This window comes from Amblyomma americanum, chromosome 8, assembly GCF_052857255.1.
Source record: "Amblyomma americanum isolate KBUSLIRL-KWMA chromosome 8, ASM5285725v1, whole genome shotgun sequence".
Classification (NCBI taxonomy): Eukaryota; Metazoa; Arthropoda; class Arachnida; order Ixodida; family Ixodidae; genus Amblyomma; species Amblyomma americanum.
In genome coordinates, this window is record NC_135504.1 from 35,255,896 (window position 1) to 35,280,382 (window position 24,487).

At 44.2% G+C, this 24,487-nt stretch overlaps 3 protein-coding genes across 5 annotated transcripts in view; 2 read left to right on the top strand and 1 right to left on the bottom strand.

The window, feature by feature from the left end:
- LOC144101324 (dehydrogenase/reductase SDR family protein 7-like) overlaps positions 1 to 6,790 on the top strand; it is a 36,779-nt gene extending 29,989 nt beyond the window's left edge. For both annotated transcript variants that reach the window (XM_077634427.1, XM_077634426.1), the window contains exon 7: positions 226 to 6,790. In XM_077634427.1, coding sequence (XP_077490553.1) covers positions 226 to 437 — 212 coding nt within the window. In that variant the 3' untranslated portion in view covers positions 438 to 6,790. The remainder of the gene's footprint in view (positions 1 to 225) is intronic.
- A 509-nt stretch (positions 6,791 to 7,299) lies between these two features.
- Positions 7,300 to 9,033, bottom strand: LOC144101325 (thioredoxin, mitochondrial-like). The gene is made up of 3 exons (XM_077634428.1): positions 8,820 to 9,033; positions 8,445 to 8,568; positions 7,300 to 7,486 (listed from the first exon to the last, which is right to left on the bottom strand). Exons 1-3 carry the CDS (start codon positions 8,990 to 8,992, stop codon positions 7,370 to 7,372), a joined length of 414 nt encoding a protein of 137 aa, XP_077490554.1. The 5' UTR covers positions 8,993 to 9,033; the 3' UTR covers positions 7,300 to 7,369.
- A 438-nt stretch (positions 9,034 to 9,471) lies between these two features.
- Shmt (serine hydroxymethyl transferase) lies at positions 9,472 to 23,754 on the top strand. Of its 2 annotated transcripts, none has more exons than XM_077634429.1 (8): positions 9,472 to 10,235; positions 14,386 to 14,587; positions 15,427 to 15,785; positions 16,087 to 16,299; positions 17,521 to 17,634; positions 19,148 to 19,270; positions 22,435 to 22,662; positions 23,344 to 23,754. In XM_077634429.1, exons 1-8 carry the CDS (start codon positions 10,196 to 10,198, stop codon positions 23,508 to 23,510), a joined length of 1,446 nt encoding a protein of 481 aa, XP_077490555.1. In that variant the 5' UTR covers positions 9,472 to 10,195; the 3' UTR covers positions 23,511 to 23,754. The 2 variants fall into 2 exon arrangements, with proteins under 2 accessions (XP_077490555.1, XP_077490556.1); XM_077634430.1 differs by lacking the exon at positions 9,472 to 10,235 and adding an exon at positions 12,296 to 12,436.
- Positions 23,755 to 24,487: the final 733 nt, after the last annotated feature.

Consider the following 24,487-nt stretch of genomic DNA (forward strand, 5'->3'; position numbering starts at 1 on the left):
AGGTTTGTTCTTTTTGTATGTGCATGCGTATTGTCCTGTTGCTTTCGCATTTGTTCTTCCACAACTCTCCAGTTATGAGCTGGTGTCTGTACTGTGCTTGTATTCTGTTTTGTGCCTGCATGTTCTGTTGCCATTCTTTAAGACGGATCAGGACGGCCTAGAGCAGAGATTTAATGGCTGCCTCGCAGCGCTAACATGGGGAGCTCTCTTCTCTCCTCTTTGCAGCAATGGACGAGACTACCGCCACCGGAATGGCGCCCGAAGACGTGGCGGACATTGTCCTGGAGGCGGTTGTCAACAAGCGGGCCGACGTTGTGATTTCCAGCTTCATCCCGCGTCTGGTGCTGTTTGTACGGGTGCTGTTCCCCTGGCTGTACTTTGCCATCATGAAGGGCCGAGCCAAGCGCCTCCGCCTGCAGCAACGCCGGGTGCAATAACAAATACTAGCGCGTTTCGCCCAGCGGGAGCGCGGGGGGCGAACGCTGTGAAAATTCGTTTCACTGTGTCGTCGGCACAGGGTGCCAAAAGCATGGCTGCCATCTGTCTCATGCACAGAAATCGATCGGTCTCTGTTTTGTCATGGTTCGGTCACATCCAGTTCTCTCCAAATCATTGCAGAACAAGTTGCTGGTGCTGCGCCGTCTGCCATATTAGTGCGTGTAGCAGACGGCACAGCACCATAAACAGTCTGTTGGTGTGCTCTGTGCGCAAAAATTTCAGAAAAATTTGCAATGCAGCAGGACACTGTTTATGTGCTGTTCGTCTGCCATAAAACATGAAAGCAGGCGACGCAGCACTGAATGTCGTCTGCTTGTATGTCAGCTGCGAGTTGAGGGCACAATGTTAAGAGTCACCTGCTTCTTAACTATTGGCAAACATGATATAGACTTTGGCCAAGCAGTCCAACCAAGCATATCTGCTGCAAGAAAAGATGGTGTCGTAAACCACCCAGTGTCCTGGGCTCCACTCAGGGACAAACGAAGATTGTAGTTGCCTCACGGGAATGCTGGGATTGAACACTCTTTGCTTTTCCAGGGAGAAAAAAAAAACGATTGAAATAAATTACACGTGTGGTCTACAGAATCAAAAGTCGCGACGGGCAGAGTTTTCATGTTGGCAACATGTGCAGCCCACGCCAAAAGGATTTAGCTTGGAGGGTTTGCTTTCGAGCCATGTACTTGCAGCACCGCCGCAGTTCCAGAAATGGAGACTGGAGGTTTCCATTTATATGGCAACACTGCAGATGGCAGCATGCTTCCAATGCTCAAAAAAAAGAAAAGAAGAGTGTTTGTTAATGAATTAACGGCACCACTTGTTGCTGAAACTTTGCCAGGGCAGATTTCAATCTTGAAATTGTTTGTTGTTTGTTGTCCGCACATGTGGGTGCAAATTTCTCACTCTGGATCTCATTAGCAATGTGGAAAACTGTGAAAGCATGCAACTAATTAACAGCTACACATGGCTAGCTCATCTTATTGCTAGCTGTCTGCTTTGTCATTCCTGGGCCGGTGCTGTGTGTGTGCAAGAGTTGCACCGTTTTTGTTGAAAGAATAGTCGGTTCGATACCCTGGCTTCTTTCTCTCCGAACTGGCTTAACAGATTGCAGTTCAAACTGCTGCAGTAGTGGTGGGTGGTCCTAGCAGCTGTATGCATCCAGCGAATGTATTTCAGGGACAAATTATCAAAAGAAAAAAAAGTGGCTGGCTCACTTACTCCATTAGCTTTGGGTGCACTTCTGTTAACGTGTGGGCTGTGTAGGAAGAAATTGTCTGTCTTAGATGTGGGCTTTGCATTTATCCCACATGTGCCAACTTATTGTGTGCTGTGGAGACATATCGTTGTCGGTCCAAAGACTAAGTTTAAAGGGCAGTAGCTAGAGTACAATGTGCAAGCGCTTCTGTTGCGGAGCTATGCACGTGGAGTTCCACAGAAAAATGTTGGCTTTAAATATAGCTTGCTAGAGGCATGTTCTCATCTCTCTACATGTCTTACCAGTGCTGTAAGATGAATTATATAACAAATAGTGACGAAATATTTACGAAAAGTGTGCCAGTAATCTGAAAATGCAAAAGAACGTAGTGGTGCTAAAAAACGTAACTGTACATTGTCTTTCTGATGCAGTTATATCACAGATTTAACTGCGTACAACATGCTTAGATTGTTAAAAAAAAATTCAGGAAGCGCAGAATTCTTGCAGTGAAACCTCCTTGACAGCTTGGCTCATTGCTAATGGCAATCTTTGTTTTTTGGACCAAGCGGTCAAGTAATCACGGGTCATGTGTTCTTTGTTCCAACTGAATGATTCATTGTAAGTGTAGCGAATCCCCTGTAGCTTTATTGTTAAAATGCAAGAATGGTCTCTGCAGTTTGTGTTCTGAGCACAATGCTTACTCAGAATTCTGCATCAACATCGCTCGTATAAAATAGGTAACACCAACATAATGGTAATACCAGCTATGTAGTCATGTCACCTGTGCAATGTTATTGTTTGTAGAGGGCCAAATGAAAGCTGCTACTACAAGCGAATCTCCTTTGGTTCCCTCACAAATTGCATTGCATAATCTAAGCACTTTGCTTATACTCCATCTCAGTAGTCCTTTGCAGCATTACGAAAGTTGTAATGAGTGCACAGGCGACGTTCCGACGCTGCAGAATGTAGTGCCAGTGTAAAATAGGCATACGGGCATATGAGATAGCGTACTTTAAAAAAGTGCATGCGCCAGCGCTATTTTATACCAAGCCTTAACATGTGCTCGCATTATGTACACAATTTTCCGAGTTTACTGTGCGCAACTCTTTTATACGTTGAAACGTCATTTAAAAAATGGTGGCCCCCTTCATAGCATGACGCCTCGCCTTGGACTGAATTCGTTGTTTTTACTGCCATTTTCAGCGCATTCAGTGGCCGTAAATGGGCCACTGGGCTTTCGCTTCATCTCTTCTCACCTATAACAAAACATATGAGCAATAAATTCGCTTTATTGTTTAGAGTGAGGGTCCTGCCACTTCTAGTCCTAAGAGGAGTGTCTGTTTGCAAAAATGGTTCCCATTCTAACAACCAGATGGCGCCACCAGCCTGAGCGTATCGTTTAGGCTTATTTCTATTCACGAAACTAAAAATACAAATGTGACAAATGGCGTAACATCCGACAAAATGCTTGTTTAGCATACGTAAGTGTGCATACACTTATGGTACACAGGCAGCATTGATTTAGGCTCTTTTCTTACCATCTGTGTGCGAGCAGAAAATGTGTCGCGGAGGGGAACACGTATAACGTGCTCTCCTGATTGGCTGAGCAGGTCTCTGCCTCCTATGGCGCTGCAAGGAACTTATAAGGTGGAGTATAGGTGGTGCATTTCAGTGTTCGTCTTTGTTGCAACCGCCGTGTCAATATGCACCACACGACTGTAATCCCGGATTCTTTACACAGAACTCTCCGACAGTGCTCAAAGTGATGTGCTATTAGAGTGTTACAACTTTCTCAACAGCCTTGTAAATGTAACCGTCATGCTTTTGACCACCTGTCTCCAGACAGCTTGTGTTCCAAGGACCTACACTATGGGCATTCTTGACTGTTTACTTGTTTATAGACAGAACTTTATGGTTTACACTTCTTTGTAAGCAGTGACCTGTATACTGTTCTTAGTGCTGAAGACTCAGCAGATGTAAATGTTTCCCACGACTGTTGCTACTCAGTCTCTCTTGCTCTGTGGCCTGAATGTTTCATGTTTGCCCTACACTGCTTGCCATGTGTTTGCCCTGATTTCAGGGAATGCATTTGATAAGTCATGTTCTGTGTAGTCAGGCTCATTATAAGTCGGCAGCACTGCCCACGTAAACAACTTCAAGTTAAAGCTAGTGCATCTGTCCATGTGTCAGGTTGCATCTGAGCTAGACGCTCCAACACTTCGCCAACTGCGAGTCCATATGTATTATAGCCTGTATTACAAACTTCCTAACTTTTTCAAGTAGTTCTTCTCCACCAATGCCTAGCCTGCAATGTATTGACAAGCGTTAATCCACTTGCTGTAATAGACTGAACAAGTGTGTCAAACCAAGCCCAGAACAAAATGTTTTGGAAGTCAGTGTTACCATGGACTTATGATGCACTTAGAACCTATGTGAATGTGTCTGTGTTTATTCTTCTCGACTTCTGTCACCTCATAATGCCACCTTGTGTCAGAGCACGGCTTTAGGCCATATACTTCAATCTAAAATTTAACCGTTCATGGAAGATAAATTCACTACTTTCACAACAGAGCTTTCATTGTGAGTAGTAACAGACTTGGATGCAGTGAAGCAATATATTTTTTTTCGTCTTCACTTCGGCAGTTTTTCTTTTTTTTCACCTATGTCTTGTCTTTGTAAGAGTAATTCAACCGTAACAAAGTGCGATTAACTGGTTATTAGGACAGTGAAACTTAGCTGCTCATACAGAATTCATAATTGCCAGTCGTGTTCATGGGTTAGTGCAAACATAACGTTGCATTCGCATCAACTTGGCTGTGAGCTAAACTAACAGGGTACATTCATTCACAAGAAGCAAGTCCATTTGCATGCCAAATCTTGCTGAGAAAGTTGTGAAAACTCAAAACTTCTGCCTATGCATCACTTTGCAGTGTCACAATTTTTCAGCTATGTACGCATTCTATGTTCTCTTAAAGGCGAGCTGCCAAAACATACAGGACTCTAGGACAATGGGGTGCTCTCATTTAACGCCTTGTATTTACACAATTATAAGCACTGCATTCACAAGCAGGCACAGGTTCCAAAGGTTACTACTTGCACTTGGTTTATTTAGAATATGGCTGTTGCAGTTTGGAGCGCAGATGAGTGTCTGCCAATAAGTAGAAATACCGATGAATTCCACTCTGCACTCGAGTCCAGTCAGATAGCTAAGAGGCACATAAGCAGTTGTGCGAATGTGCTCGTGTGTTACACTTGCATGCAGAGTACGAGCTGAAAGGGGTAGTATCCGCACTCGAGTTCAGACTAATTTGGCAGCTTCAAGAGTGAGTGTGTTTCTAAAAACTGTATTTGCGCTCCGACATCCATAGTTTGAAGTGCACTCGGCTATTCGTTAACGACTGCAGACTCTTGTACCGTGCTCTGCATTCATATGCAGAGTGCCATTTCATATATAGTGTTTGCTGTGGCATTTATTTACAATCACTGGATGCCGAATGCACTCATCTGTAAGTATTTGTGCACTGCACTCTACTACTCTGTACTGTACAGATGTACCTGTGCACTTAAGTTCTACGTGCTGTACATTTAGCTGCAGTATAAAGAAGCACATTCAGTTTGCACACAAGGACGAATTCATTTGATACTGAGGTTGAAAATGGCTTATGGTTATTATACAATTAAAGGAAAACTACTCAAAAAAAGAAAAATTTTACTATCACACTTGTTAAGTAATTATTGGGTAAATGCACATACTGCGTTCCCGTTCACATTGCATTTACCTGTGCTACCAGCAGCAAATGAAACATGACCGAGACAATTGAAACAGGCACAGTAAAATGGGAATAATTAGTTCAAGGAAACCAAATGTCAGCACGCTTAATTATCACTTCGATGGAGCGAATGCCGCTGCACGGAAGCGTTAATGGGGCCTGCTTGTATTTCCTCTCTCGTGATCTTTGTGTTTTTATATTTCAGTTATCCTTTTCACGTTCCATTTGTTGCTGACAGTGCATGTGTATCCTGCCCTGTGCTGTACATGTGCACCCCAATACCCTGTACTGTACAGGTGTACTCTACCCTTTGCTGTACTGTGCACTCTACTGCCACATTATATTCAGGTTTCTGCATGGTGGCTGCCATGGAAAGATCCCGGAGGGTGGCTATTAGCGTAGCACTCCGCTTGCCAGCTATGGCAGGGTGAAGAACTGTGCTCAAATTTCGAATTGCCGACTACCGTAATTGTCGTTAAATTTTTTGTCTAAATTTACTCTGCATGTTTTGCAGCTTCAGCGTGTGCCGAGTCTTTCCTGTGCCATTGATGGCAGCAGTTTTTGTTGGCAGTCAAAGCATGGCATTCTCATCGTGTACATTTCTGGTGCCCATTGTAACATCCTGTCTGACGACATCTGTAGGCCACCTGGTGGTAGAAAGCAGAGACACCATCACCTCACGTTTGTACTCTTGCACCCGGAGTTCTTGGATTCGAACCAGACAGCGGAAGCGCAGTGTTTCGATGGGGGCGAAACGCAAAGGCGCAGTTGTGCTGTGTGATGTTAGTGCACGTTAAAGATCCCCAGGTGATCAAAATTCATTTCCGGAGACCTCCACTACCACTATGGTACCTCTTTCTTCCTTTCACTCCCTCCTTTATCCCTTCCCTTACAGCGCTCTTCAGGTGTGGGCCCAGATGCGAGACGGATACTGCGCCATTTCCTTTCCCCAAGAACCAATTTTCATTTCATTTCTCTAGTGCAGAATAGCCACTTCAAGAAATTTTTCCATTACGGTAGTATGAGGCGTCTTGAAAAATTTACTATGCTGCTGCTAGCACTTGCGTAAGTGCACAGAGTGCACATGCAAAAACTCTTGGCAATGTGAACTATAATTCTGCGAAAGCATCTAATGCTGGAATAGAAGAAGGGGCACATGTGGTATTGTATTGAGTACAGCAGCTTCTTTTTGAGTCTTTGCAAACATTTGTAACGCCCTGGTTATGTAAATAGTACCTACATCTGTGCCACAATTTTGCTCTTGAGTAATAGCACATTTCTGAATGTTGTACATGTATTGTTGCTTCCAAAATAAACTGTTCATGATGTATTGATGTGCCTCTCTTTTAGTCCGCTGAATGAGGACATTGGGCCGTGCTAATTTCAATTTAACAATCACCAACCCGGCTGCATCCACTGGTGGACAAAGGCCCCTTCCGTGGACTTCCAACAGCCTTGTCTCATGTCAGTCGCAGCCACCCATCCTTGCTAATTTCCCAATCTATGCATCCAACTCTCCACAGCTGCCTGCTACATCTCAGAGCTCTTCTTTCAGAATCCTGTTATCCAAACGAATCATCAGCTACCTGCTCTCCGCATGCATACCCTGTCAATTTACTCCTTGGCTTTAGCTAGGACATCCAGTCCTGTTATTTCCCTCACCCACTGCATGGCTTGCTTCGCTGTCCTTACTAAATTTCTATTTTTTAATTAACCTCCAAGTTTTCACCCCAGCGGTGAGTAGTGGCGAGATACAGCTGTTACAGTTTTCCTTGAGGCATATTGATAAGCTACTATTGAGGATTTGAGCGGTTTGTGCCAAATGAACTCCACCACACACCTTGTGCAACAAAAGTTTATTTACAAAATGTGACACTAAACTACTGCTATTTGCCACAACAAAACTTGATCATGAAGCAACAGCTTTGTCGAGAAAGCTGTCAATCTGGTCTTGGTCCTTAAGGCCCAAGAATCTGTCTGTCACTTCCCCATCCTTGAACATAATTACAGCCGGAACAGCTTCAACCTGGAAAAACATGAACAGAAGTTTCTCAGCAATTATTCTGCTTTTTGTTCGTAAGTTCAGCTGCTGTGAATGCCCACTTTTTTGTGATTTCGATATACTTATGCAGGTGAGGCCTTCAGTGGCTACCCTCCAATGTATAACTGATAACTCTGGTTTAGACCAGCTATTTGTTTTGAAACTCTATCCAGAAAATTAGTGGACAACTATTGCAGAAATGATGTGCGAGATTTCAGTTAATTACCAACCACGCAATCCAATAACAAAGTGACAGACCTAAGATTCCTTTTTAACTACGAAAACATGCTGAAATCACAAAACTTTTGATTTAGCCCAAGCAAAGTTCACTGTTTGGAGAATGTGCTCATGGTGCCCATCTTACTTGTTGCTACTTCCTGACACTCTAGTCTAAATCCAAGCAAAAACCTCAAAACATTTGCATCCCCTTGGTGAGCTTCGAATTACTGCAGTGTGTTGTACGTGCAACATTAGTAGCCCGAGAATATTTTCTGCTGAAAAACGCTCCGGTACCTAATAAAACACGGAAAGGTGAACATAACTGGCCTCAGAACTGGTTAGGTTAGATTACATGCTTAGTCACAAAATTATTAGTCAGCAAGTGAGGGGCGGGCGGGAATGTAATAATGGAACACCGATTCCTATGTTGCGAGCCCAGAATAGCTCTGCCGGGCTTAACCAACGCTGGGATTTGCAACAGGCACTGGGCAAGGGTGGTTAGAATGTGTGGACGGTCCCAGAATATATGACTGCCTTTAAGTTAGGTCCAGTATTTGCAACAGGGGTTGCCAGTGCTGTCATGGATGTAGCACGTGCAGAGGTCAGCGAGTTAGGGCGCTTCAGAGGTAAGAACGGAATGCGGTTGTAACGTGCACCAGCACAACTGCGGCTTTCCAAGAATGGCTTTGCACTGGCCTTTACGACGACTGCCTTTTGAACCCACCTCGTACTGCATGGCAAGATCGGCCTGTTCGTCGATGTCCACCTTGGCGAGGTCCAGCTTCTCTCCTCTAGCGTCCACGGCGGCCTCCAGGCGAGGAGTCAGCATTTTGCAGGGCCCGCACCAGCTGCAGAGAAAATCCCGAAACACGACCAATCAGTATTCCGGGTGAGGGTAACCCCCCTGAAATGCGTTTCCGTTTCACAACCTTGCATCACGCGGAAAAAGGCTTTCGTCGGTGCTGTTGTAACGCTGGTAACGTGACATGTTTCGGTGACTGTGCCGCATAGTCACTGTTAAACCTTAAAAACCACAAGTTCGCTGTGGGCAATAAGCACGGTACCGACCACGAGTGCCGTGCGATCGGAACTGTCTTACCTTGCCCGGAAGTTGACGACTACCGGTTTCTTGCTCTGCAGCACCTTAGACTTGAAGTCATCTTTGTCTTGAATGGTATACTGCGCTCTTAACGTTTGTCCCGTGGAAATGCACCTCGTAAAGACGCATCTGGACTGTCGGCAGAAAAGCAGCGATGCCTGTGTGAGCGCCATATTTAATCGTCTGCTCCTGGATTACGGGCTGGTCAGCCGTTCTAGCCAGAGCGAGCCAAATGCAGAAATCGTTAATAATGAGTTGGAGCGATGAAAGAGGATGAAATATTGCGTCGAGTCGTCGGATTTCTGCGCCTTAGCAGTATTTGCACTTTTTTGCAAAATTGCTGCTAATTGTCTAATTTGATCCAGTGGTTAAGTGCATTGTGCAGCCGTTTCTAGTAGGTGTCACGAGACCACGGCAACCACGGTATTAAATGCGGCGAATGGAAAGGTGCCTGCATTTGTGTCAGCTTCTAAGACTTCAGTTGCCTGCACAAGTCGTGAAAATTGAATGAATTAAATTTAATCATGTTGCGGCGATCACATCTGACGACCGACTCTTTATAGGTACTTCTGAGAAAATTTGCTCCCTAGGTGACGTATTGCGAATACCCACGTGACGCACGTGATGTTTCCACGTGGTTTTGCATATGGCATTTGTTTTGCCGCCACTTTTGCACGAATAGCGCGCACCTTCAAAAGCCAGTTTTTAAGTGTTTTGGCATGCGCTATTTCTTTTACTATTCTTTTAAACTTTTTCGCGCTGCAGTGTGCGACTGAACGTCGCTCTCGAGGGCGTCGACGGAAATATTACGCAAGTTGTTGCCGTTCATACTAAGCGAACTTTGCTTAACCGAGATGAGCGTTTTTTCCTTGTTTTCGTTTTGAATGCGGAAGCGGGGAACACCTGCGATCACAAAAAAATTGCCCTCACAGCGTAGCTAAATTTACAGTTTTTCTAGCGTAGCGCTGCGTCCATGTGGTCAAAACGTACTAAGACGTAGCACGGGACGTCACGTGTGTGCGTGGTGTGACAAACTTGTTTGTAAAAGTTTCCGGGCCAATTTAGCCCCGTGCGAGGATCGACGTGGTCCAAACCGGTCGAGAAGTTCCCTTCACTGCGTACTGCTAGCGTGCTCGGGTTCGTTGTACCGTCGACCTGCAAAGGCGAGCCCAGGAAAGAAAAAGTTAGCAAGGCGCCCTCTTAATAGTTCTTATTAGAACGCATCAGCCGGTTTGCGCGGACGTTTTCTCCCCCTTTTCTTCGTCCGCATACGTCAAACCGTCACACGATCTCCCCGGCTTCACGGAACGGCGCCTGACCGCAGCAAGGTCTTGAATTTCCTGGTTCAGCGCGTTTCAAGAACTCCCGTGGCGAACATGTCGGCTGGAGGTGACGGATCGGGCCCGGCTTTGAATTGTAAGTTCATATTTGTGGCGTTTAATTCCGCGTGGAATTATGCACGGGCAATCCCGAGCACGAGCTGCTTCCGTCGTGTGTTTGCCATTGCTTCAGTGCTTGCAAAACCACTTCAAGAAATTGCGTCAGTTACCGAAAAGTCTGCACGTGATGTCTATCCCTGCAGTGTATCCGTGCATTGAACCCCTTTGAGCAGTTTACTGTGTTGACTTCAACGCGCCTTGAATAGCTCGATATCGGCTGTTCGCAGTACGCGTATATCACAGTGCGAGAACGTAGTCGTTTGCGCGTAATCATGGAAATACAAAGCAGTCTGTTATTTTTTTTTTTACGACAGACTAACTTAATTAGTTAACGCAAGCTTTGCTGGCTCTGGGCAGCGCTAACTTGACGGAGCACAAAGAATTAACATGTCACAGCTGCGCTCGCTGTGTGTGCTTCCTGGTGTTCCTTTTAGTTTGCGCTGTGCTCATTAACTATGCTGTCACGTTACCAATGCGCCTAACTTGCTATCTAATAATGCTATGACACAAATTTTATCATCCCACCTCTGACCCACCAAATTTTTTTGGAGTCGCCTGGCTACCGCATATTTCGCGTTTGCCTCCCTATAGATTGGGATCTTGGTACAATTCGTTAATCACTAATCTGGAGACGCCGCAATAAGGTATAAAGAACGGTGAAAGGCGGAGAAAACGCTGCGTCATTCGCTGTTACTGACGTCCGCTCGTTGTCGGCGGCGAGAGATAAGGCTATCGGCGCGCGGGTGCTTTCCCCCCGCTTGATACGGCGATATCGGCTGTCGCGCGCGCCGCCGACGTATGCCCGCCGCTTGCGTAGAGGGCTCTTGCCTCGGGCGCGGCTTCTGGGAAGACAAAGTTATGCGTGGCCTTGGCTGTGAACTCGCGGCGTCTCACGTGTCTGCTTCGACTACAGCGATATCATGTAATAATTAAAAGTATCGCAGCGTTGTTTGCCTGGACTTGCCCAATGTGTTAAAAAATCACAGATTGTGGACGTTTCGTTTAAAATCTGATAATTAGTTCATGCTTGCAAAGCAAAGAATATACTGTTGCGAGCGGTATTAAAGGGAACACAGCTTTAGTTCACACTGAAGAATCGAGATTTATTTTTGCTTCAGAATCGTATTTTAAATGCAACAAACATACTGTGCTTCTGGAGGGATTTCAGGAAAAGCACAGAATGCATTAATGTTTCTAACCTGTACTTAGGGAGCAGTTGTCGACTGCATGCATTTCCTTTCATACTAGTGCGACATGTAATTTCAGCTGCTTCCAGCCTTGCTGAAAAGTTACTATACTAGTCCCTATACTAGTTGCTATAAAGTTGTCCCGTCTGTCGCACTGTTATTTATGTGTCATGAACCAACTGGCCCGACTAATTCCACTCTTGCTATATTTGTGAGTGCAAAATGTTAAAGTTCGAAGGAGCTTATTTTGCAGTCAAACCTCTTGACAGTGGTTGGTGCACTTGGCATATAAGGTTGCTTGTTGCATGTAGCAGTCAAAACACGCTTACTTAATGTCCGTAGGCTCAGTTACACAAAGGGTATATTACTTTCACCTCCTGCTGTTTGAAACTGCTTTGTAACTATGTGCTGTTTCTACTACATATCTGGCTCTTATTTTGCCACAAGTAATTCTTCAAGAAAGACCGGCAAAAGAAAAATTTAGTGATTATAAGCACAAGCATGGTTGCTTATTGGGCTGGGTCATAATGTGACAGTATATCATGTGATGAAGGATGCCAGGTTGATTTTTTGATGAAAGATAATCGTTACCAGACATCTGCAGGCAAGCTTTCCTGTTATGTATGTGATGACAAGTGAACGATAGGAGAATGACCGTGCACTTCAAGCGTCTAAAGCTTAATAGAAAAACACCAAGATAAACTTGTGATGCTGCAGCCACAGTGGCAGCACGCAGACTGCTTCAATCTTGAAAGTCGTTTAATCTCAGAATTGTATGTGGTACGAGCCCCCCGATAAGGGTCAGGCCAGGCCAGCCGCTTATCTCCGCGAACAGAACGTCTCCAGCCATCTGGGACAGACGGTCTTCTTTCGGAATCAGTCAACGCGTACGGTCGGTCCGTGGAGTGGTCTGCGCAAGTTTTCTTGCCCGTAGTGTGTTCTTCACTGCGTTTCTAGTCTTTTTGTCACCTCATTGTTTTTGGGACATCAGGTATGCTTTCTGCCACATTATTTCAAATTGTTTTTGGAGTTTTCATTGGTCTCGTGCATTTAAACACGTCTTTTTATCCGTGTGTGGCAATATAAAATGTGCGAGTCCGTTAAGAATAGTCGTCCTTTCCATGGCTTGCCAGGTCTTCTAGTGTAGATTAACCCGATTTTTCATGCCTGTCCTTAAATGTCATGGGCATGTGTGCTTATTTATATTTGTGCAAGGTTGCTCATTAACAGGAACCCACTTGGAGATTGCAAATTGGAAATTAATACGACTTCCAGTATTTTTTTATGAATTTGCATGGCAAACACGTTTTAAGAAAACTTGGACTTCTTTAATGAATGGAGCAATGTTAAGTGAGTATATGTCACATTGCACTCAGGTGGTTGACCATGAATGCTTGCACATGTGTGTAGTGTTTGTAACACTACTTCAGTTTTGCGGTGTCATTACCAGAACAGCCTGAAGCTTTTAGTAGCCATCTGCGTACAGCCATTATTCTGCATGCTATTGGCATGACCTGGCCTCAATTCATCTGCATACCCTATAGCTTCTTTACCCGATTCCGTCAGTGTTCAATCCCCAACTTCATGCTTGATTGCACGCCTGTTCTGCTGCATACATATTAACATTCAGGCCTTATCAAGCTTGATCAGTTAGGTCTAGCACAGCTATACCTTATTTCCTTCTACAGCATTTTTGCAAACATTGATGTTATAAGCCAAATTTCAACTTCTGCTAGGTGCATAGCCTGAGAGAAATATGTAGAAACATCTAAATATGCTGTGACTGTAATTCATAGTAGACTCTATCGAAGACAAGAATAACCCAGAGCCTTTCAAATGTTGTTATTCACTCACTAAGCATAGTTAAGTTGAAAAAGTGCATGGAATTTTTACATGCTTGAGCACGTGCTTGATGGCTGGTCATACTGTTGCCAAAATTGCACAGAATGGCTATAAAAGACACTCTGCTTCAGTGTAGTAGGGGCTACATCAGTTACTTTCAAGTGTAAAATTACTCTGAGCTGCCCATGCTACCGCACAAGTTATATGATGGTGACAACTTCAGGGCCATTTTATAATCTCTTCAAAAACGATCATCGCATTCACTAAGTTGCAGAATGCATGCTTAAGAATCGACAGATATCACCAGCAGACAGTGTTTTTCCTGTAATTTTATCTTACGTCTTATGTTGTGCCATTTGCAAACAACAGCCTTGAAAGAACATGACTAATCCTTGCAGTATTTATACTTAGTAATCTCCATCAACTCGTATCCCCAACTGTTCCTAATCCCGGCCAGCATACACCAGATATAAGATAAAATTACACTTAATTACAATTAATTACAAACACTGTGTCTGCTGTTGGAATCTGTTGCTTCTTAAGCATGCGTGTCACTGGCTGCTGCATTCTGCAACTTAGTGAACGCGATGATCGTTTTTGCAGAGATTATAAGATGACCCTGCAGTTGTCGCTGTCATACATATTGTGCGGTAGCATAAGCAGCTCAGAGTTATTAGTATTCAGCTGTTTGGGCTTTTGTGGCTCATTTGGCATCCGTGCGGCAGAAAAAGATGTGTTTCTTGCCGAGAAATGTTTTATTGAAACTGGAGTATTTTTTTCTTGCGATTCGATTCCATCTTGTGACAGTGATATCGAGAGAATTATGGACTCCATGACCACTGGCAGAAAATGTGTGGTGGCGTAATGTAGCCCCAGAGATCTGCCAAAAAAAAATAAAAAGTACTTTGCGCTAGCACAGTTGGCTTATGAAAATGCCCTGTGGTATCAACACCTGTATTTGATTTTTTTGGCATTTTCTAGTTTATAAAAGCTTCGTTTTCAGTGAAATTAGCTTCTTTGTCGATAGAAAGCAGTAGGCAGTTAGTACGGAGTAGCTTAAATTTATCTTCATTGGCTTCTTTTGCGTTTGTATCGCAGATTCAGACATGGAGCCCGGATTCATGCAACAGTCCTTGGAGAACTGTGATGAAGAGCTGCACCAGTTAATCCTCAACGAGAAGCAGCGCCAGCTACGGGGACTGGAGATGATCGCCTCGGAGAACTTCACCAGCCTTGCCGTCACTCAGTGCCTTGGCACTTGCCTCACCAACAAGTACTCGGAGGGATACCCCGGACAGAGGTAAGCTTTGCGCTGGCTGGCTGCATTCTCTCGTGCCTCTTCTGTGCTGTCATGAGAGACAGGGTAGTCTCAAATGTACCATAATTACGCCTCACAAATTACAAGCTCTCTTCCTCAATAAGCAAGAAATGTGCTCACTAACTAACAGTGCCTTGTATTGCAGATAGCCTCATGATGAATCACAAGCACAAATCGCACACCTGTATTATTTTCCTACTAACCAACAAAGTGCTGTGTAAGACTCTAAGCTTATGAACAGCTGAGATTTGTTTAAACTGATGCATCGCTGCTTCACTACTTTTTGAGTTTCACTTGCAGTGTTGCACTGTAAGTAGCATTGGGCCATGGTAATGTTATCCAGGCCCATGCAGTGTGCAGCCACTTTTTTTTCTTTATCCCAAGTTGCCTTTTAATGTGGCACTGCATCACATTCAGCTTTCTTCATATTTGTCTTGTCTCTGCTGTCACATTCAAATTCTGTTTGTCCTCAAGTCCTTGAACTGCTTTAAACAGTTTTCGGTTCTAGGCAGTACCTTCTTATACAAGTAAATGAACACTTTTCCACTGTTTCAACAAGCCAACAAAATGAAGCAGTGGTTACATACTAAATTCACAGCTTCAAAATATCTTCTGGGTGGGTTTTGTGCAGGGATTGTCTGCTTGTTCTTTGCTTTGAGCAGTCATTCACTGGGCAGTAACATTTATTCAGGATCGTTAAGAGCACTGCTACATCGACCCTAGTTTGTTCAAGGTATTATAAATTGCCCTGCCGGCAGTTTACTAACTGGTCATAGTAAAAGCCACATTGTTCTACAGTGCAAGTCTGGCCTCGCTTTCAGATACTACGGTGGCAACGAATTCATCGACGAGATTGAGATTCTCTGCCAGAAGCGGGCGCTGGAGGCCTACCGCCTGGACCCTGAGCTGTGGGGCGTCAATGTGCAGCCATACTCTGGGTCGCCGGCAAACTTTGCCGTCTACACGGGTGTCGTCGAACCGCACGGACGCATCATGGGTCTGGACCTACCGGACGGGGGCCACCTGACCCATGGCTTCTTCACTGAAAAGAAGAAGATCTCGGCCACGTCCATCTTCTTTGAGTCGATGCCGTACAAAGTGAACCCACAGACAGGCCTTATCGACTATGACAAGCTGCAGCAGTCGGCCGCACTCTTCAAGCCGAAGCTCATCATTGCCGGTGAGGAAAGATGTGTGACGAGAGAACAGTTGTGCTTGAAGGGCCACTGAAGGCAATTCCATCCAATTTTTGTTCTTAGTAAAATTTGACTGTTTTCCCTTTTGAACCTATGTTGACATGCGGTGGTATTTGCATTTGAAGCTGTACACTACCTTTCAATTGGTCTATGACAGCTGTACACTGCATTTTCCTAGGTCCTTGGCAATGAAAACTGCAGGCATATGACACCCTCTCTATATAAAGCTGTGCACCATGCATCCCTTGGTCCATGACAGTGAGGACTGTGACTGCCTGAATGCAGGTGTCAGCTGCTACCCCCGGCATCTCGACTACAAGCGGTTCCGTGAGATCGCTGACGAGAACAACGCGCTGCTCATGGCAGACATGGCACACGTGAGTGGCCTGGTGGCTGCCCAGGTGGCACCGAATCCATTCGAGTACTGTGACATCGTCACCACCACCACGCACAAGACCCTGCGAGGACCCCGGGCAGGGCTTATCTTCTATCGCAAGGGTGGGTACCCAGGAAATCTCTAATTAAAGGAGCCCAGAGACACTTTTTGCCGAAGTGCTTTTTATTCCGCACTTTTTTATCTTAGCTTATCCTTATTTTATCAAACCATTCAAATGGTAAGCCAAAATGATGATAATGGTCATCTTTATGACTAGACTGTCTCTAGTGGACGATCTATGAGTTAATCTCGGATCAAGACAAAAGGGTGAACAAGTGGTTTTTTCGTCACTCAGGTAACATCGTATCAGGCTGATATCAGCCACAGTCTACATTCGAAGTGCAACATCAGTGTTCATGACTTCTGTGCTTTGTTGGGTTGAAGGGTAGGCTTTAGGCCAGGGCACCCGGCTACTACGAGACCATCTTAATGTTTTGTATATTACTTCCAATCCGAGTACCTTTTGCTCAAGGTAGCTTAAATTATGCTCCGTCATGAAATACGTGAAATTATGCCTTGGTCACAACCAGCTGAGTCAATCCAATTTTGCAGCATTTCAGGGTATTTGAGTTGCAAACTGCTTTCTGAAAGATGCTTTTGTGCTGTTACGATAAAGCTTAAATGCAGGGCATCTTTTTTTACAGTGTCCTTTAAACATGACTAAGCTACAGGCAGCCATGGAATGTTTTGTTAACAGGTTCACTGTGTCGTGGGTCACATCGTGAATTCATGCTGTGCAGCAACGAATACTTAGTCGCGCGATAAATCCATGGGTCAATTCAGATTGTTCAAAGAGCCTGCGAAAAGCCACATGCCCTGTTGCTGTTGCCATTTCCTGGTGCTTCCAAGAAATTCGCTTCGCCACGGCTCCCTGTGCATTGTAGCTGTGCATTGTGGCGATGCGCCTAAGAAATTAAAGGTGGCCCGCCAATGAGCCACGCCATATAGGTATTAGGGATCCGAAAATTGCTGCTTTAATGGATGTGTTAAATTCATTTCATCACACAAGGAAGCATGTCGTATACCTGTCCAATCATAACTCAAACAATAGGCAGAAAACCATGCAAACTCTTTGTCTTAAAAACGTAAGGTTCAAGTTGTTCATGTTTTCATTGCTTTTGCGTTCATAAAAGCCGAAATGGCTGAGGGCTAAAAAAAAAATTACCTCTTTCATTTAATTATGATTTTCGAACGCCACTTTGATAAAGTTTTCTACACTTCTTTTTCACAGCACATTATTTGTGAGAGATGGTTGTGAGAAGGGCATCTCCACGCTAATGCAGGTGTCCGGTCCGTGTCAAAGACTGGTGTCAAAACCATGTACGACCTTGAGGAGAAGGTCAAGCAGGCTGTGTTCCCAGGCCTCCAGGGTGGTCCACACAACAATGTCATTGCAGGTAGTGTGCTCCTGCTTCTTGTATTGTGTATCAAGCATCTGTTTGTTCAGATTACACTGGTGTATGTGTTGCTATACATACGAGTGTTTTTCTGACAGAACATCGCAGCTGAAAATCCTCAAGGAATCTGTGACTGCCAGTTCTGTTGTTTGCCAGCTAAAAGCACAAAACCTTTTTTTTTTTCTCTGGTGATCGTGTATTAGCTCTTACATACCAGAGCAGAGGCCTACAGTCTCTTTAGCCTCGGGGAACCCCAGTGAGTTTCAAAAGGTCCTGAGGGATCCTGCGTCCTTTCCTGCCTCACTTGGATAAAGAAGCAGGGATAAAGGAGTCCCTCCAGAAACACCCAAGTTCATTAATAAAATCTAGCAGTGCAGTGAAATACTTTAAGTAATTACAGTGTTATTAGTCCCAAAGTAATGTGGGCAGAGGAATATTGGAGTTTGAAGGATGCATTTAGGTGCTTAAGAAATCCACAAAATGTTAAACCCACTTTGAGGACCCGTGTTCTTTACACTTTAATATCTTATATGGTAAATAAGTTCCACCCTGGACCCGTGTTCTTTACAATTTAATATCTTATATGGTAAATAAGTTCCACCCTGGACCTGTGTTCTATACAATTTAATATCTTATATGGTAAATAAGTTCCACCCTGGACCCGTGTTCTTTACAATTTAATATCTTATATGGTAAATAAGTTCCACCCTGGACCCATGTTCTTTACACTTTAATATCTTATATGGTAATTAAGTTCCAACCTGGACCCGTGTTCTCTACAATTTAATATCTTATATGGTAAATAAGTGCCACCCTGGACATCATTAAGCTGCCCATGCTGTGGACTGCACTGTTTGGCAGCTCTAACAATAGACAAAATGGTGTGTTTCGAGGGACAGTACTGTAGTTCTGTAAATGACTTATCTCTTTTACACAGCAGCATGAAAAAGAGCTTTGACTGTTCCTAGCTCTCAATGCCAGGATGTTGTTTGACATGTTTGCACTGATGACGGAAGCGATGCATGTTTTAGCAGACATTCCCGTTTGGTTCGCAGTCAGCCTCATTTGGAGAGCTTGGAAAGCTTCGGTTGAGGGTAAGCAGGGAGCCTTTGTTCCTCCCTGCATCATTCTTCAATTTGGGCTTTGTTCAGATCTCTGGTTTTCATATTCTTGGAGGCCTTGCAGTGTTTAAAAGTGGTAGTCTTTCTCCGAATGTAAAAGGAATGTCATGTCTTGTTAATTTGTTGTAGCATAGGAATCAACAAAGTTGGCATAGCTACAAAAGGGGCCAGCTGGTAGCTCATAATTTAGGTATTCAGAACAGTATGTTTCTAGCATATGACAAACTGTGGGGATGACCTGAACAGGTCACTTCAACAAGTCAAAGTAGGAGTTGTTTTTGATGCCTTAAATACTCTTTCGGTCATGTGTCTTCTGAGTAGCGTGTACGAGCAGTTCAATGAAAAGGCGGGACAGACAAGGATGTTTGCTCTCCTGTTTCATGTTTCTTTAGGAATTGCAGCTGCACTGAAGCAGGCAGCCACACCTGAATTCAAGGCCTACCAAGAACAGGTTGTCAAGAATGCGAAGACCTTGGCCAGCGAACTTCAGGCCAGGGGCTACACTTGCGTGTCAGGTTTGTGGAAACTGTTGCAACGTTTGTCTTACGCTGTGTTGCCAGCATATGAGTAATTTTTTTTTTTTTTGAGATCTCAGTAATGATCTCACTGGTTGAATGGTTTGAGCATCTCAAAAACGTATTTTGGTAGCATGTCTAGTAAACATTTCTTTAAATCTCTCGCCATCCTTGCTGGCTTCTTTCACGCCGAGGTGGCTTTTGTTATGTATCACTGGTAACTTAGATTTATTTGTACTGCGTGCCTTAATCAAGGACTGTTGCAGGAATGTGTGATCAAAAACTGGTTTAGAGAAAAGCAAGAAAAACTGAAACCAGCACAGAAATTTTTACAACCAGAGATTTCCACTTAAACTTTTTAACAAAATATGGTAGCCCCGGGACAAAATTCAAGTAGAAGGTAAAGATGTGACAAGAGAGTTTGTTAGCGTGTTCGATTCTTTAATAGTTGAACTTGAAACAATTGTTTTCGACATATTGCATTAGAATGCACATGCCTTTTGTACAAGGGGAAGGCATGAGTGCACAGTCTGGAAAGGGTAAAAAAGCACTGGCCAATGATGACATATAATTTGTGTGATGTTGAGAGCACGGCTCAGACAGGTGACAAAAGCCAATGAAACATCCACCTATATCTTTTAGAGAGAAATATCCGTTGCTGAAACAATTCATGTGTATGTGTCCAAACCTCGGATGTATTGGAGTCTTGCCATGTTGAATTCAGCCGCCTGCCACTTCCCTTTATAATGCCCCGTGGCCCAAAACTGTTCTAATTAAATACAAGGTTAGGCAGGTCCAAAGAGCTGCGGTTTAAGCTAGTCCATGACCCATTTTTGTGGACTTTTTTTTCCCCTGTTCAGAGAGCATGTGAGCTATAAACCACTTTTCCTTATCTCTGACCGCAAGCTCCTCTTACATGTGTGTGATATGAGGGGTTGTATAATCTTCGGAGTGGGCATGTCAAGCTGATAACAGCTAATGCTGTAAATCATGGATGTTATCTCATTATTTCTCATGCAATGGATGAATGAAAAAATGTAATAGCCTTTCATGTACGTATTCGGACAATTCTCATGTTTATCCTCATCGCAGGGTTTTGACAGTGTGTTAAATTGCTGAATAATCTTGGGAAGCCTGTGCATTTTCACTTGATATCTGCGATGCTCCAAGGTCCTCCTGTTTTATGTTCATTCTGTTCCCGCACTATGGGACTTCTTGGTGATTGTTAGACAGTAATGTTAGTATTATGTTATAATATCCGGCATGTTTATTTCTTTGTGTGTATTTGTGGGTGTGCAGAGTCTAAAGATGACAGAAATCTAAAAACTAACCAGTCTGTACAATTTCGGCCTAACTCTTTGCTTTTTAAATTAATATGCATTGTATTTTCTCACACAAATGCATGGACACTTGGGTATGCAAGGAGCCACTCGAAACACTCATGTTTGCTTCATCCTTTAGTTCTAGACTGGCAAGGTTGTCCTTTGAGAGCAAAAGCTCTACTCCTACAAAGCTAAAGGTCATGTGGCTATAAAATTTGACCTTCAAACCAGGAGGAGCGGATGCTTGGCTCTGATGTCATGCCACATGACTCGCCATGCCTCACCACAGCTGCGCGCGTTGAGCCGGCGGCGCTTGCTCGCCTCGCAACTATCGAATCACGTGACTCGCTGCGCCTCGCCACAGAAGCTTGCAGCGTATGGCAACAGTCAGCCTTGAGTGGTTTCTGTTTAATATGTCTGCGATCGGAAAACTTTCTCCTGCATAAGGACTCCAGCTTGCTACTTGTTTAGCTTTTTGGGAGCTCCTCTGGATTGATTAAAGGAGCCTCGAGAGAATTGATTTGTAAAAAAAAAAAAGAGGGCCTATCTACACTTAGTCACTGAAAAAATTACTGCGGCAAAAATCGAAGGCTTCCAGTTCGTTGCTTCATTGTGGAGAAATCACAAGGTAGCTGTAGGGAGTGCTAAAACATCTTCTAGTGGCACTAACCAGAGAGTGGCCTCTGAATTTCATCGGTTTGACTATGCCTCGTGAACAGATAGTATGTTGTCAAACCTAAAGCAGGACTAAAGCGAACTAAATGACACTAAACAATTCAACAAGGCTAAAACAAAGAAGGCAGAGCAATTAGCCTCGGCCGTGATGCTCCAGCCTGGTACGCTTTCTTATTTACATTTTTTTTAACTCCCCGACACAATACCTTAATGGCATTAGGTGGCGGGTATGCACACAAAAGATCAGGGGCAGATTTATCGGCAACTCTTGGAGCGCGAAATCGGAGTTTGGTGTTCGCGCAATGCATTACTAGAACCTTTCTTATTTGTTGTTGGAAAAAAACGAAGGCCAATATGATTTTGAGGGTGTGGGTCGCCGCCGCCCTTGCAAGATATACTGCACAAACAGCATCGTATGTCATGATCTGTTTGCATACGGAAAAGGAACGGCAAGTGGAACCAGTAACAACAATGAAACGAAATTTTACAGAATAAAAGTGTGTTGCTGGGGCAAGGTGAGGAAAATGGAGGAGCAAACAGGGTCATGACAGGTGACAGTGTGGACGGCATGGAGGTGTACTTAACTACACATAACCACATGACCTGTTAAGAATCCCCTTTAGCGGAATACCCGGTGACGGGGGCGTGAGCAAAAAACGCCAGAGAAGCAACCTAGGTGGCAGGTGGGTCACCTTGATCACATGACCTTATGACATCATCGCAACCTGCCCACCTGATTGTGAGCAAACTGACCAAAGTGGCAGGTGTTAGTTAAATTAATTACTGGCCACTGGGGAAGAGCAGCCTGGGTCGCACAAGGCCCACTGCTGGGAGCACCTGCCATTGCAGGGCAGGGGCGCATCGCTTAACTGTTGCATCACTGCGGCAGGAGTGGTATGAGAGCTCCCCGCGATCAACGATTGTGGAGAATGACCAATTCCGCATATATGGACATTAACCCGTTAACTCTGTCGCGTCATACCCTTAAGGCAGAGCTTAAGTGTCCCTTCCTGTGATAATTCTGTTTATTTCTGTTTTTGCAGCCACAGCTAACGTGGACATCCACATCCTTTCAGTGCACTGGTAACCATGAATTTTGGAAATGTGTGAGAGTGCTTAAGATTAAACCCTTGTTTTAACGCTCATGCTTGTCCTCAATCGTTGCAGGAGGCACAGACAACCACCTGGTGTGGGTCGACCTGCGACCCACAGGACTTAACGGGTCACGCGCGGAGCGGGTGCTGGAACTCATGTCCATCGCCTGCAACAAGAACACAGTGCCAGGCGACAAGAGCGCACTCAACCCTGGCGGCATCCGCCTGGGCACCCCTGCCCTCACCACACGTGGGCTCAAGGAGCAGGATATCGTCAAGGTGGCCGAATTCATCCACAAAGGTAAAGAGATGGGCACACCTGGCAGTTTTGGTGATGAATTCACTGGCTTAAATGTGGAGGTTTAGGAAGCTATGCCTCCCTAGGGAGGGATTACTGCTAATCCCGATCATAACACTGCAAGAAAGGGTTTTTTTTTTTATTATTATAATGATCAGTTTGTTAAAGCCACAGGAGGCCTTGGCTCCTAGTGTGTTTTGCCAGAGGGGCACACTTACAAAGGGTAAAGAGAGGCTGGCATAGCACTGCTTCTAGTGGCGAACCAACCATTTGAATCTGTAATGGCTGCAGCCTGTAGTACTGCATCTTGCAAGAAAGTGAAATGTGGCAATTTATTTTACTGTAGAAAAAAATGCGTGCTGCAGGAGATTGCATGAAACAAAAAAAATGCATAATTACTGTACTGGATGAGAACCTGTTAAGGGGACACTTGGGCCTCGTGGTAGAGCACCCGCCTCGGCTTCAGGAGGTGGTGGGTTCGATAGCCACATTTATGGCTAATGGCATTTGTACAAAAAAGTTGTCTAGTTGCTACATATGCTTGTTGTAGAACCAATGCTTTGGGTAATGATATTTTGCATTCTGTGATTTGTTTAATTTAGCTGTCGTTATTAAAATTATTCGTGTGTAACGTAGCTGGCTGAGTTTTTAATAACCTGCCCTGTATTCTTCTTTCCTCCTCAGGACTGAGCTTTGCTCTCGAGGTGAAGGCCAGCTCGGGGCCCACCCTGAAAGAGTACAAGGCGAAGCTCGAGACAGACGCAGTCTTTGTTGAGCGGTTAAATAAGCTCCGCGAGGAAGTGGAGCAGTTTGCACTGGGTTTCTTCATGCCCGGCTACAAAGACATCTGAAAGAAGACAGCTCAGCAATTTTTTTTTTCTACGAACTCTGACATAACCTGTGTCTCTCGCTCACTTCTAATTCTTGTCTTTAAGGGCGTGACAAAATTTTTGTACAGTGAGAGTTTTTATTGCCAAAAGACTGCTATTGCAGATATATTTTTGTACATATTTGCAAAATGTCACTGTTAGCACCACGGAAAATTTTTTTACATTGTGTTCCACACTTAATAATGCAATACATTCCTACTCAGGAGCCAGTGTGTATGTTATGTTTATGTAACATATGGCTAAAACGTATGCTGCCAAAATTTTTTAGTGAAATTTGCAGTTTTTTTACTGCACTCATTGCCTTTCTTTCCAGCGAGATAATCCGGAAAGATTTTGCACTAAGCTCTAAGCTCGTTAACAGCGTTCCCTTTCCCTGTACAAACTAGCAGGTGTATCGTGGCTTATCTTTTTTTTGTGGAGGGACCAATATTGCGCTATTTATTTTGCCTACACAACAAAATAAATAGTTTATTTCACAAAAAATCTTTTGTCATCAATTGTATAGTATCTTCTAGAATATCTACTAAAGTACTAAGTTTATCTAGAACTGTCGTCAGCATTTTTTAATCTGCCCAGAAAGCATGCGACTGGCCAGTCATAGTCGTATGTGCTAGCAGTGCCAACTTCCCCGTGTCTAGGTCCCAAAGGAATCAGTTGAAACATCTCATTTGCTTTTTTTTTTATGGGCCAAAACGGGGTACATATTGTGCCTGGCAGTACAGCAGCTGCTACATCTGCCATGGACACTGTCGCTGTGGCAGTGAGAGAGAGAACCAGCAGTTTGCATGTTTTGTTCACTTTACAAGACAGATTTAAGACTAGTCAGGTAATAATACTGGCTAACCATCAATTTTGTCACCACGGGCCGAATTACAGAGAGATCGCAATCTCAATACAGACACAAAACGGTCAAAAAGCCCCGCTCCTGTTGGTCGGCA